Source organism: Meriones unguiculatus, chromosome X, assembly GCF_030254825.1.
Source record: "Meriones unguiculatus strain TT.TT164.6M chromosome X, Bangor_MerUng_6.1, whole genome shotgun sequence".
Taxonomy (NCBI): Eukaryota; Metazoa; Chordata; class Mammalia; order Rodentia; family Muridae; genus Meriones; species Meriones unguiculatus.
In genome coordinates, this window is record NC_083369.1 from 89,288,075 (window position 1) to 89,301,430 (window position 13,356).

General features: G+C 38.5%; 1 protein-coding gene across 2 annotated transcripts in view; it reads left to right on the forward strand.

Annotated features, from left to right (window-relative positions):
* The window catches only part of Ocrl (OCRL inositol polyphosphate-5-phosphatase), a 64,156-nt gene that overhangs the window by 18,919 nt on the left and 31,881 nt on the right, over nt 1–13,356 (forward strand). For both annotated transcript variants that reach the window (XM_060375528.1, XM_021663084.2), the window contains exons 5-13: nt 3,311–3,421; nt 3,824–3,910; nt 4,550–4,670; nt 4,758–4,919; nt 6,102–6,203; nt 7,565–7,679; nt 10,322–10,438; nt 10,537–10,724; nt 12,569–12,680. In XM_060375528.1, coding sequence (XP_060231511.1) covers nt 3,311–3,421; nt 3,824–3,910; nt 4,550–4,670; nt 4,758–4,919; nt 6,102–6,203; nt 7,565–7,679; nt 10,322–10,438; nt 10,537–10,724; nt 12,569–12,680 — 1,115 coding nt within the window. The remainder of the gene's footprint in view (nt 1–3,310; nt 3,422–3,823; nt 3,911–4,549; nt 4,671–4,757; nt 4,920–6,101; nt 6,204–7,564; nt 7,680–10,321; nt 10,439–10,536; nt 10,725–12,568; nt 12,681–13,356) is intronic.

The window sequence follows — 13,356 nt, forward strand, 5'->3', positions numbered from 1 at the left end:
TTCAAAACCATCCTGGGCTACATAGTGAGACATTTTTGGGCTTCCTCCCCAGATATTCTGTTTTTATTGTCCTGAGGTGGGGTCTACATATCAGTCTGCTCTAAAAGCACTTCTAGAGCTAGAAAGAGAGCTCATTTGGTAAACTTATTTCTGTGCAAGCATGAGGATGAGTTTGATCCCCAGAGCAGGCATATATATAATCCCTCACTGTGGAGGCAGAGACAGGTAGATCCCTGGGGCTCAGTAGTCAACTACCCTAAACTACCCTCAAGTCCCAAGTCAATGAAAGACCCTATGTATTCTTCAACAAAATAAAATGGATGGCATCTCAGGCTCAACAGCAGAACTTGACCTCTGCCCTCCACCCGTTTGTGCACACACACAAAGAAATAAACCTCCAGCCATGTAATGACGCCTTGGGGAAGAGGCTGAAACCTCACTAAGAAGGACAAACAGGATAGACATCCAAAGTAGGAGAAGACGAAACAGGATAGGAGCCTTCCACATGGGGACTTCTGAAAGACTCTACCCACCAGGGTATCTAAGGAGATACTGAGACTCATAGCCAAACTTTGGGCAGAGTGCTGGAAACCTTATGGAAGAAGTGGGAGATAGAAAGACCTGGAGGGGACAGGAGCTCCACAAGGAGACCAACAGAGCCAAAAGAATATGGGCCCTGGGGCCCCTGCAGAGATCGATATTGTAACCAAGGACCATGCATGGAGAGGACGTAGAGACCCTGCTCAGAGGAAGCCCATAGGTTGCTCAGTTTCCAAGTGAGCTCCCTAGGAAGGGGTTCAGGGGCTGTCTCTGCCATAAACTCAGTGGCTGGCTCTTTGATCACCTCCCCTTGAGGGGATGCAGCCTTCCCAGGCCACAGAGGAAGATAATGCAGCCAGTCCTGATGAGACCTGATAGGCTAGGGTCAGATGGAAGCAGAGGAGGTCCTCCCCTATCAGGGCCCTAAAGAAGGGGCATGAGGGGAGAAGGGGGAGAGTGGACTGGACTAGGAGAAGACGAGGGAGGGGGCTACAGCAGGGATAAAAAGTGAATAAATTGTAATAAATAATTTTTTTTAAAAAAAAAGAACTACCAAGAGATACAAAGAATGTTCAGATGAAGTGAAAGGTGTAGGAATGTTTGCTGCCCACAGAGGCCTGAGATTTGAGGCAGGGTTGAAGAAAGGGGAAGTGAAGATTGGGTCATGGAATAACTTATTGTATTTTCTAAGTAATATGTTAAGACGGCATACAATGATAATTTGCAAGCAATTTCTGGAATCTTCTGGTGGTTAAGTAGATCTATTTTATATTTACTAAAGTGTATCTTTCAAGAATTGTACCTAAGAGAGAAAGTGCCCTGGTACTGAATTTTTATCGGATGGAGATAGCATTGTTTTACCTGTTCTGATTATAATTGATGTACAAAAGGGAGGACTCAGGCCCTGAAGCTTTCCCAGTGTCTTTAATGCTGTTCCTAATTGACACTATGTGCCTTTGTTCTCCTCTGTACTTTGCATCCACCATTAAGTATCTTATCTCTGCTCCTCCTGATTGTCTTTCATTTTTCTCCATTCTTATTTTTCTGACCAATAATCTTATCCAAAACAAACAAACAAACAAACCACTGTGTTTTATAAAGATGGAAATAAAAGAGGAAAAAAAAAAAAAAAGAAGATGAAACAAACCAAAGTTGAGAACTGAATTGTCAACAAAAACCAGGAATTTAATTCTATTTCCCCTTTATTATTTATAAGGGGAAAAAAAGTTCTGTTCCACAGCCACCTATGAAATGCCTTCTAGCTCTGAAGTCGATCATCATTGTCACCAGGAGAGTGGCTAGCTAGCCTAGGATTTTGTCCATCCTAATATGAAAAGTCTTGACTCTGACATGGGAAGCCCTTTGGCTTCAGACAGCTCTGATGCTATTGATTATTCTAGACTGTGAGAGCACTAGATAAAGTGTATATGTGGTCTTGCCCCTTGACTAAGGAGCTTGTAGCTTTTGAAACACAAGAAAGCAATGTATGTAATCAACCAATTAGAATAAGAATATAAACAAATACATTGGCTCCCTGGATCATAAAATCTGAATAGCTGAGTCAGATGATAATTTTAGGGCATCAGAAAACAAGAGAGAGTATGTTGTACTCTTAAAAACTCTAAGCCTGGGGTTGGAGAGATGGCACAACACCTCTTCCAGAGGACCTAGGCTCAATTATGCAATTCCTCTTAGTAGCTAACACCTGTCTGTCATGCCTGTTCTAGAGGGATCCAGTGCCTCTTCTGGCCTCCAGGGGCATCAGACACACATGTGGTGCACAGACATATGTATATATATAAAATTAAAAAACCTAAACCCTTGGTAAATTTGTTTTGCTTTTTTAAAAAGAATTATAATTTTAATGTGTATAACTGTTTGTATGCATGTATGAATGTGTACCTTGTACATGCCTGCTGCCCACAGAGGCCAGAAAAGAACATTGGATCCCCTAGAACTGGAGTTACAGACAGTTGTGATTTAACATGTGGGTGTTGCAAATCAAATTCCATTCATCTGCAAAAGCACTAAGTGCCCTTAACTGCTGAGCCATCTCTCCAGCCCCAGTAAATTTGCTTTTAGTTCTATTCTTTCCCAGTTGACTATTCTTGAACCAGCCCACTCTTAGAATAGATGATTATGTTGCCTTTGCAAGATTATTCAAGATGTTCATTTTACTTGTGGTATTTTTCACTTGTGTTAATGAGGTGTAGGTGTGTCTTTGCAGAACACTTCAAGCAATCCCACTATTTTTGAGTTAACTTGTAAATTTAATTTATTTTGAAAAAATAAATAATATAACTAATAAATAAATAAATAATCTTACCATGTTACTTCCTATATTACCTTCCTGGTTTAGAATATATACAATCTGGAATTGAATGGTATGGATGCCAGTGTAGACATAGGAAGAAAGGGATTGACGAATTTATCTTGCTAGAACATAGAAATCTTTGCATTGACAGCTGAGAGATTGAGTCTTAGGAAACTGTGGTTTAGTATGCCTATTGCTAGATCAGTCTGTTCATTGACAGTTCATCAGCGCTGTGAGTACCATCTTCCCGTAGGGTTTTCTCTCTGCTTCATCTCCTCCACCACTGCCATACCAGAGCCCTTGCTCTTGGACACATGCTCCTCCTCCTTAAGGGTCTGCAATTATTGTAATCTGGATCTCCTACTGACAAGAAAATTTGAGACTATTATCCCAATAGTGCATTAATAAAACATTGTATCCCATAGCTAGGTATCTGTGATTTTTTTCTTTTTAAAGGTGGCTGCAAAATTCGGGTACAAGGAGACTGGACCAGAGAGCGCCACTTTGAAATTCCTGATGAAGAACAATGTTTGAAGTTCCTCTCAGAGGTCCTTGCAGCTCAGGAAGGTAACTCAAGACTCAGCAATTTTCTTCCCACTATTCCAATGAGAGTAAAATACTAACATGCTTATTCAGACGCAGTTACCAATTAGCAAAACCCCCTGCACCTTGATCCCTGATAATTCACTCTTTTTTCCCCTTCAGGAATGAACCCAGGGATAGATTAAGTAATAAGTCTACCCAGCTTTAAAAAGAAAGCCATTGGCATAGCATGCAGTATGCTGCAGCCTGTAATGCCCCTCCTTCTGCCCCCAGATGACTCAGAGCTGTTGGTATTTCCTTAGTCTCTTCTATTCCTTTTCAGGATTATGTTGACTGTGCATTCAGGGACTTTAAATAAATGAATATCTTTCCACTATAGTTTAGTGATGGTCTTCCCAGTTTCTGACCTAAATCTTGTCTTTCCAGCTCAGTCACAGCTTCTTGTTCCAGAACAAAGAGATTCATCTAGCTGGTACCAGAAATTAGACACTAAGGATAAACCTGCTTATTCAGGTATTGGAAAGACTCTATTATTTCTGGTTGCTAGGATAATTTTAGAGTCAGTAGATTGTATTAGTTCAGATAAATTGGTTGTGTGGGATGTTTTTGTTGTTGTTGTGGGTTCATGGCAATGAATTAATGCTTCATTCCTGATTCTCTCTGTAGTATAGTGGTTCTTTCTGAGCCAACATGGCCTAATAATAATAATAATAATAATAATAATAATAATAAATAAGAAGTACAAACTTCACAGCCAGACAGCCTAGGTTTGAATGTCAAGTATGAAACTTACTAATTATTTCATCTTGTTTGAGTGACTCAACTCTGAGCTTCTGTTTTCTTCTCTACAATGTGGGAAGATTTTTAATGGTACCCTACCTTATGAAGGTATTGTGATGTAAGAAAGGCAAATAATATGTATAGAATCCCTTCTGTAAATGTTGGCTTGTATTATTCAGGTTCCAGATTGGTATAAATTTATGTCATTATAGTTAGTGCTTCTGGGATGAATTTGAGTCTTACCCTAATATAAGTGATTATTAGCCCTGTGGTACCGTGATCCAGTCATGAGCAAATAAAAGCCTTGCTTGTCTTGGCTATGTTGGAGGATCTCTTTATCTTCACTTTGACTGTGGGTCTTGTATCCTTCAGGCCTGCTTGGATTTGAGGATAATTTTTCATCTATGAATTTAGATAAAAAAATGAATACACAAAATCCCCCCACAGGGGTTCATCGGGAACCACCCCCTCCACCTCCTTCAGTGAATAAAATGTAAGTCCTATGTTGGAACATGCTTTCCCCTATAAGAGGCTTCCATTTTAGCCAATTTAACTTTTGAATCCATGGTTTCTTTGCTAGGCTTCCACGGGAAAAGGAAGCTTCAAGCAAAGAACAGCCCAAAGTGACCAACACCATGCGAAAGCTATTTGTACCAAGTACCCAATCTGGGCAGCGAGAGGGTCTCATCAAACATATCCTTGCAAAACGGGAGAAGGAATATGTCAACATCCAGTCTTTCAGGTTTGTCTGTTTTCTACTCGCCAAGTCTAAACAAAACAGTCTTTTGATTTGCAAAACTATTAACTTCATTAAGAATCAAAGCACACAATGAGGACATGATCATCTGACTCAGGCTCCCATCTCAGCTGACTAAAAGCATATTTGTCTAAAACTATGCATATAGCTACAGTTTTCCTTCAATTTCCTAACTGCTAATGATCCCATCTCTACTAATGTTTCTATCCATGCTTAGAAAACAAATCAAACTCACACATCCTAGAAAAATGTCCCTTAACACCTTCAATAAACAAGTGTGTGTCTCATCTGGCCTGCTGAATCTTTGTCCAGTCAGTATTGAAAAATTAAAGTCTACCATTATTACCATATATTAATTTACTGCTTTGATAAATCAACTCAAATTTCACATAATCCTCTTAATTGGATGATCTGTCCTGAATTGTTTCTTATTAGTTTTCATTTCACCTTTGGTCATTTATATTCCCTTTTCTGGACGCTGCCCTGATGATATATGAGGTATAGAGGGAAGGTGATGAGGTGTAGCATATATCCCCAGTGTGTTATTCATGAACAGGATATTCCTTTCTAATCCAAGACTCCATCCAGTCCCATCTGCTATCCTAATATTCATCATTTCCTCGAATTCAGTCACAACTGCACTTCCTCATCTTACACAGTGCTAATATATGAACAACTAAGACAGTGCTATGATCCATCCCTTCTGCTTTCCCGCTTAATATATTATCTGCTTCATTAAAATTTCCCACAGTTGTCCTCATGACCTTTGAGAAGTGAGGGTTTTTTTTTTTTTTAATTTATAGCACCTTATAAAAGAGTTATCTTGGTGTCCAGCTCTAAGATACCTCTTTCCCTTCCTAAACTGGGCTCTCTCTTAATGAATGGCGTCTAATTGAATGGACATTTGGCAAAATAGTTGTATTTGTTTAAAATATAGTCCTAGTTCTTTTTTGTTGAGTCACTTGGTGTAAAATATAGAGAAAAGAAAACATGCCTTTATAGTATGTGTGCAAGAGTTCTTATGTATCTGGCAAAACACTTTGAAGTATTATGTTAATCAAAATACTCTTTCATAGAAGTGATAAAAGCAGCATTATTTTTGTTCATATTTGAGCTTTGTTTTCAAATTATATATCTATATATATTTTTTTTGCTGTAATGTATTAGATTTTTTGTTGGCACTTGGAATGTGAATGGCCAGTCTCCAGATAGCAGCTTAGAACCTTGGCTGAACTGTGACCCAACTCCTCCTGATATTTACTGCATTGGGTAAAGACCACTTCTGGATCTTCCTTTTTCTGTATTTGGTGTTAGTGTAACATGACTTTGGCAACCCTCTTACCTTTGTGTATGTGATTGTGTGTGTAAAGATGTTGGTGTGTGCCGGGTGTCTTCCTCAATCACTCTCCATCTTATTTTTTTTCCATTTTTTAAATATTTAACCATTTCATTTATGTAAATAATGAATTTTAGTGTTTTGCATGCCTGTTACCATCTCTCTCCCTCCCTCCTAATAAAACCCTTCTTCCCAACAAATCCCCCTCCCATATCCATGTCTTCTTTATATGTCTTCTTTATATATGTGACCCACTGAGTTTGGTTGGAATTTCCTCTGTGAGCATGGGTGGGATGTTATTTACTAGAGCAACTTATTGAGGATTATACCACCAAAGAAAGTGACACTCCATCTACCAGCAACCATTAACTACCCATTGTCCCTCAGAGAGGGTCAAGGCTTCATGGGCCCCTCCTCTATCCATGATGAAATGTTGATGGGCCCAATCTTGTGCATGTCTTCTGCAGACAACCACAGATGTAGTAAGTTCAGGAGAGCAATGGCTGTGTCATCTAGAAGATGTCATTTGCTGTACATGTCCCCATCTTATGGCTCTTACATTCTTTCCACACCCTCTTTTATGTGTTTCCAGAGCCTTGGAACGTGTGATGTAGATACCCCATAGTGGTAGAGCACTCCACCGTTACCAATTCTCACACTTCGGCCAGTTATGAGTTCCTCAATTAGCTGCCACCCACTTCTATGATAAAAACCTTATGTACCTTATTTTTCAGAGGGTGTCTCTCACTGAAACAGGAGTTTGCTTAGAAATCCTCCTGTCTCTTCCTGCCAGTGCTGGGATTACACACACCTGTACACACCCAGCTTTTTTACATGGATGGTGGGGACTGAACTGAAGTCCTCAATTTGCACAGCAAGCACTTTACTGACAGAGACATTTCACCAGCCTTGATCTTCCTATTTTCTCTAAAACTTGTTTGGTAAAAACTTGCTGTGTAGACTCTATAAGAGGGTTAATTTGTGGGTCAAAAGAAAACAGGAATGAAACCCATAGGACACATCATAGAAACAGATGAGATCAATTCTCAAAGTGATTATTCAAAGGTTGTAAGAGAAAGATTTCACTACTATCCTTATGAGAATTTTGTTATTGTTTAGTTTTTGCAGAACCTATGAATATACTGGTGGAAATTCTGTAGAAAAACTATGTCTTTTATAAAATTTATCTCACACTCTTTTTTTTCTTTACTCTAATGTCTCAGCAAATGGGAAAGGAGGTAGCCAAAGGAAATTGTGGGCTGTGTGTAGTGCCTGCATCCATTTTTCCTCTCAGATTCCAGGAGCTGGACTTGAGCACAGAAGCTTTTTTCTACTTTGAGTCGGTAAAAGAGCAAGAATGGTCCATGGCTGTGGAAAGGGGTCTGCCTTCGAAGGCCAAGTATAAAAAAGTAAGCTGCCATGGATTCTCTTTTTCACTATATAATTAAGTAGAACTCACTGGCAGTTATACCAGTATCTGAACCTCTTCCAAAAGGTTTTTTAAATAATTGATTTCTCCATATGAGACTATTGTGCTGTAGTTACTTCTGAGGGAAAAAAATCCATAAGATTTCTGATCATAAATTTTCATCAATTAGATATCTTTTAGAAGAAAACAGTACTGTTTTGTATTAATAATTAAGTCAAAATAATTACATATATGTTAACTGATCTATCCATATAATAAAAGTTTGAGATTGTCCTCCAATATGGCCACAATTAAATTCCTACAGGAAAAGCAGTATGAAGTGTATGGGGTACATAAAGTAAGCTTTAGATTCAGAACAAGAATAACAGTGTTGTGGAATTCAAGCAAATTCTCAACTTTGAAGATCAAGAAGAAAGTTGATTTTAGGAAGATGGTTCAGTTTGTTCATCTTTAGAAGATATTTTGGGGGCTGGAGAGATGGCTCAGGGGTTAAGAGCAGTGGCTGTTCTTCCAGATGTATGGAGTTTGATTCTCAGCAACCACATGGTGACTCAAAGCCTTCTGTCATGCAAACATGCATGCAAATAAAAGACTTATATGCATAATTAAATAAACCTTTTATAAATAAGATGATGTCTGCTAGAGGCATTTAGCTACTAGGAGAGATATTTTCATCTTAAGACTATTATTCTAACCTCAAACAGAGTAATTTAATATTCTTCTATGCTTTTGAACAGTTTATGCAGAAAACATAAGTGTTTAAGATGTTACAGCTCATCTTACCCTGGGTCTTCCTTCTTGTTTAGCTTCTTTAGGTATACAGATTTTAGTATGTTTATCCTATATTATATGTCTAATATTCACTTATAAGTGAGTATATACTATGTGTGTCTTTCTGCTTCTGGGATACCTCACTCAGGATGATTTTTTCTAGATCCCACCATTTACCTGCGGATTTCATGATTCCTTGTTTTTAATTGCTGAGTAGTATTCCACTGTGTAAAAGTACCACAATTTCTGTATCTATTCTTCAGGTGAGGGACATCTGGGTTGTTTCCAGGTTCTGGCTATTATGAACAAAGCTGCTCCAAACATGGTTGAGAAAATGCCTTTATTGTGTACTTGAGCATATTTTGGATATATAACTAGGAGTGGTATAGCTGGATCTTGAGGAAGCACTAACCGTAATTGTCTGAGAAAACGCCATATTGATTTCCAAAGTGATTGTACAAGTTTACATTCCCACCAACGATGGAGGAGGGTTCCCCTTTCTCCACAACCTCTCCAGCATGTATTGTCACTTGAATTTTTGATCTTAGCCATTTTGATGGGTATAAGGTGAAATCTCAGGGTACTTTTGATTTGCACTTCCCTGATAAGCAAGGACAGACATTGAGCGTTTCTTTAAGTGTTTCTCTGCCATTCGATATTCCTCTATAGGAAGAGGGAGAAAACAGAAAACAGGACAAGAGCCTACCACAGAGGTCCTCTGAAAGACTCTACCCAGCAGTATATCAAAGCAGATGCTGAGGCTCATAGCCAAACTTTGGACAGATGCAGGGAATCTTATGAAAGAAGGGGAAGATAATAAGACCTTGAGGGGAAAGCAACAGAACCAAGAAATCTGGGCACAGGGGTCTTTTCTGAGACTGATACTCCAATGAAGGACCATTCATGGAAATAACCTAGAACCCTGCCCAGATGTAGCCCATGGTAGTTCAGTGTCCAAGTGGGTTCCCAAGTAATGGGAACAGGGACTTTCTCAGGGGCTGGCTCTTTATTCACCTCCCCCTGAGGAGGGAGTAGCCTTCCCAAGCCACAGAGAAGGACAATGCAGCTGTCCCGATGAGACCTGATAAGCTGGGTCAGATGTAAGGGAAGGAGGATTCCCTTACCAGTGGACTTGGAAAGGGGCATGGGAGGAGACGAGGGAGGAAGGGTGAGACTGGGAAGAAATGAGAGAGGGGGGCTACAGCTGGGATACAAAGTGAATAAACTGTAATTAATATAAAAAAATAAAAATTTAGTAAAAAAAGATGTTATAGCTCTCTAGCTCACGTTTGGGTTAAAAATAATCAAAATCTAAAAGATTGTTGTTTGTGTATTTAATTGTCTTAACAATAAGAAACCAGAGTCTAGGGAGGAGAGGCAAGAGGAAAAAGCTCGGATAATGGGTTATTCTTTACCATTTGAACTTTTCATGTACTCTCAGTAAGCTGAAAAGTGATTTAATTAGAGACCTAAGACTGGGCATATGGCTTAATAGTAGAGTACCTGTATTGGGTGTGCATGGTCCTCTATTTGATCCTCAGCACTGATAAACAGAAGCAAAGACAGACAGACAGACAAAGAGATAGAGAGAGAAATAAAGACAGACAGGCAGAGAGAGAAAGAGAGAGACTCATACACAGTCCCTCAATGCTTTTGACTCTGAAAACTCAAAGACAGACTAAAGACTCCACAGAGACTTTTGATTTCCAGTTTATGGGTTACAATAGGAAATTAGAAGATGCAGATCTATATCTGGACATTAGTAATCACTTGAGTTGGTCACCCTAGAAAGATAGCTATGTAGCAAAGAATAGTTTGTATTAGTTGTTTATAACTCTCTGAAATTCATAGGTTCAGTTGGTCCGCCTTGTGGGGATGATGCTTCTCATCTTTGCTAGAAAAGATCAGTGTCGATATATCCGTGATATTGCTACAGAAACAGTTGGAACTGGAATCATGGGGAAAATGGTGAGTTACTTTGGCAATTAATTTGATTATTTTTTATATCTATGTAAGATTCAATGGTTCCTTGTGTTTCCTGATTTTGTAATTACTTTGGCCAACAGGGAAATAAAGGTGGTGTAGCTGTGAGATTTGTATTTCACAATACCACTTTCTGCATTGTTAATTCCCACCTGGCTGCCCACGTGGAAGAGCTTGAAAGAAGGAATCAGGATTATAAAGACATCTGTGCAAGAATGAGTTTTTCAGTCCCCAATCAGGCTGTCCCACAGCTGAACGTAATGAAGCATGAGTAAGTGATTACTTCTCCATGGCCTTTGACTAGGGATATAACAGTGACTAAAATAAGAAGTTCTAGAGGTGTGAAGAGTGAGGGATTACCATTTTGAGATTTGGGTTACAAAATAAGAGAATAGTATTTAGAAATAACAGATTCCCTGGCAGAGAAATTGGGTTTGGCAACAGGAAGAAAAGGTGTTTGTATTAGTGTAGCTTCTAGAGTAATGCTGAAAGAATCTTCAAATTAGAGTAATTTTTAAAAATCCAATAGAATGTTCATCGTAATTATAATAACAGAAGTTAAAATGAATAAATATGATTTAAAATCCTTTACTTCTTATCTTCATTCTCCCCAGCCAGCCCTTCTCTCCAAAGGAGACTGTCTTTAATATTTGGGTGTGGATCTTTATAGAGCTTCACTGTCAAATATGATAGCCAGCATCTGGCTGTTGGGTATTGGAAAGTCATTAGTCAAACTGAGAGATTTGTAAGCAAAAGCTATATTGGGTTTTGAAGATTGCTTGGGGAAAATGTGGGATACCTTAATTTGCTAAATTTTAATCACACAATAATTTGGATGTATTGGGTTAAATAAAAGTTGTTATTTTTACTTTTATATTTTAAGTGCATCTACTAGAAAAATTAAAAGGATATGGAGATATGCATCATTTCAATGAACACTCTGTTCTAGACTTTTCTCCATACATATATGGACACAGTTATTTGTTGTATGAGAACATATTGCCCTATTTATCTCTTTCCAACTTTGTGTCCACAGATCTGCATTATTCTTTTAAATTGTTGTGATTATTTAAAAAAAATGTGGCAAAGAATGAGATTTCATAAGGAGAGAAGCAGAGCTCCATTAAGGAATGGCTTGGGAGACGATAGAAAATAATCAGTTGTAAAGAAATGAATATTGGTCTTTGAAATTCTGAGAGGGTGATTTGGAAGAAATAATGTAAGGTGAGAGTTGTAGTAAATCAAAAGATAATTTAGGATTATTAGAAACAGTGGATATTAGGGGAATTATTGAAAGAGTAGGAAAAGAAAGTGGTATTTGAGTCTGTCCATATTGTCATAAAAAATAGGATCATGTAGAATTCTGACAAAGTCAAGGTCTTGAAATTTATAACCATGAAATCCCCAGCAATTCCATAAATTTATTTTCGAAGAGTCCAAAGCTTTCCTGTAGCCCTTGTGAACTTTTGGTGACTTGAAAGGGACCCTTTTTGATGTGATAAATTGAGGGTTGTCTTCTCAGAACATCTCAAATCTTGGTTCTGGGACTGAGGATGTATGTGCCACTTTCCTTCTTTCTTGGAACTTGAACTTCAGGTCTTGAACAGGTTGGCTACAGTAGAGAGCTGAGATTTAATTTTCCTAGTGGGCTCTGTCAGTCATTCCCACCATGGAAATACTCACAGAGAGCCTAGAAAGCCTCAGGGCTCTGGGAAGTGAAAAGCATTAGGAATCTCTTTGCCTAGAGACTTGGCAGGCAGCCAGAGAAAATTTTGAAGCTAATCCAGCAAATAAACTACATGCTTCTCAGTCCATTAACTCCTTGGCTTCCAAATCCCATATGTATACTGTATTCCAAACAATTTTCATTTGGTTTTATATGGCATGTCTATTTCCCAGATATTTTATAATCTATTGTCTTTCTTAGTTCTCCAGGGGCAGTACTTGCCCCTGGAGAATGAATTACAGCTTCAAACCCATTGCCAATGATAAAAAAGATCCTCATAAATAATATACCCTTTTTATTCTCTCCATTCTCCTCTGATTAGCTTTAATCTTAATTATTGCTAGTCTAATCTATCTCTTGTCTGTACTAATCTATTTCTTGGTCCTCAGTGTTGTCATTTGGTTGGGAGATTTGAACTACAGACTTTGCATGCCTGATGCCAATGAGGTGAAAAGTCTTATTAATAAAAATGACCTTCAGAGGCTCTTGAAATTCGACCAGGTAAGTGAAGTTTCAATGGCAGAGATTGTTAGGATTATGAGCTAGACACATGCTAGGCATGGCTTATGCTAGAAAGAGATGGCAAGTTCATACTATCTTGCAAGTTATTGTGACTGGGGGTATATTGATTTAGAGTGCCTTGATTAAGTTTTATCAAGGGAGATAATGTTGGTGACAAAAAGCAAATGCAAAATCATTTAGTAAGTCATTATCAGGCAAAGATTTTAGAGATTTGTATCTGTGGGCTAGTGAATGGGTGAGGTTAACTGGAGAATACTGCCTAAAGGAAATGGACCTTTCACTCTGTTGATGTGGTTTAGCAGATGGAATGGGGAAATTGTTTTATGATTACTTGGCACGCTGAACAACAGCTTGGAGGTAAAAGAGGGAGGGAGACACTATGAAAGAGACTGGGAACATAAGAAAAGGGTTGTTTTTTTTTTTTTCTTGAATAGTGTAAGCTGTAATTTAATAGGAACTAATTGATAAGTTGGCGTTAACTAGTATTTAGCTGTTAAAAGCAGTGTAAAGGTCTGAGAAGATGGCTCCATGGATATAGTGTTTGTTGCACAAGGATCAGGACTTGAGTTAGGTTCCACAGCACACATACAAAAGCCAGGTATAGTAGCATGTGTCTGTGACTTGGAGACAGGTGTATCCCAAGGGCTTAATGCCC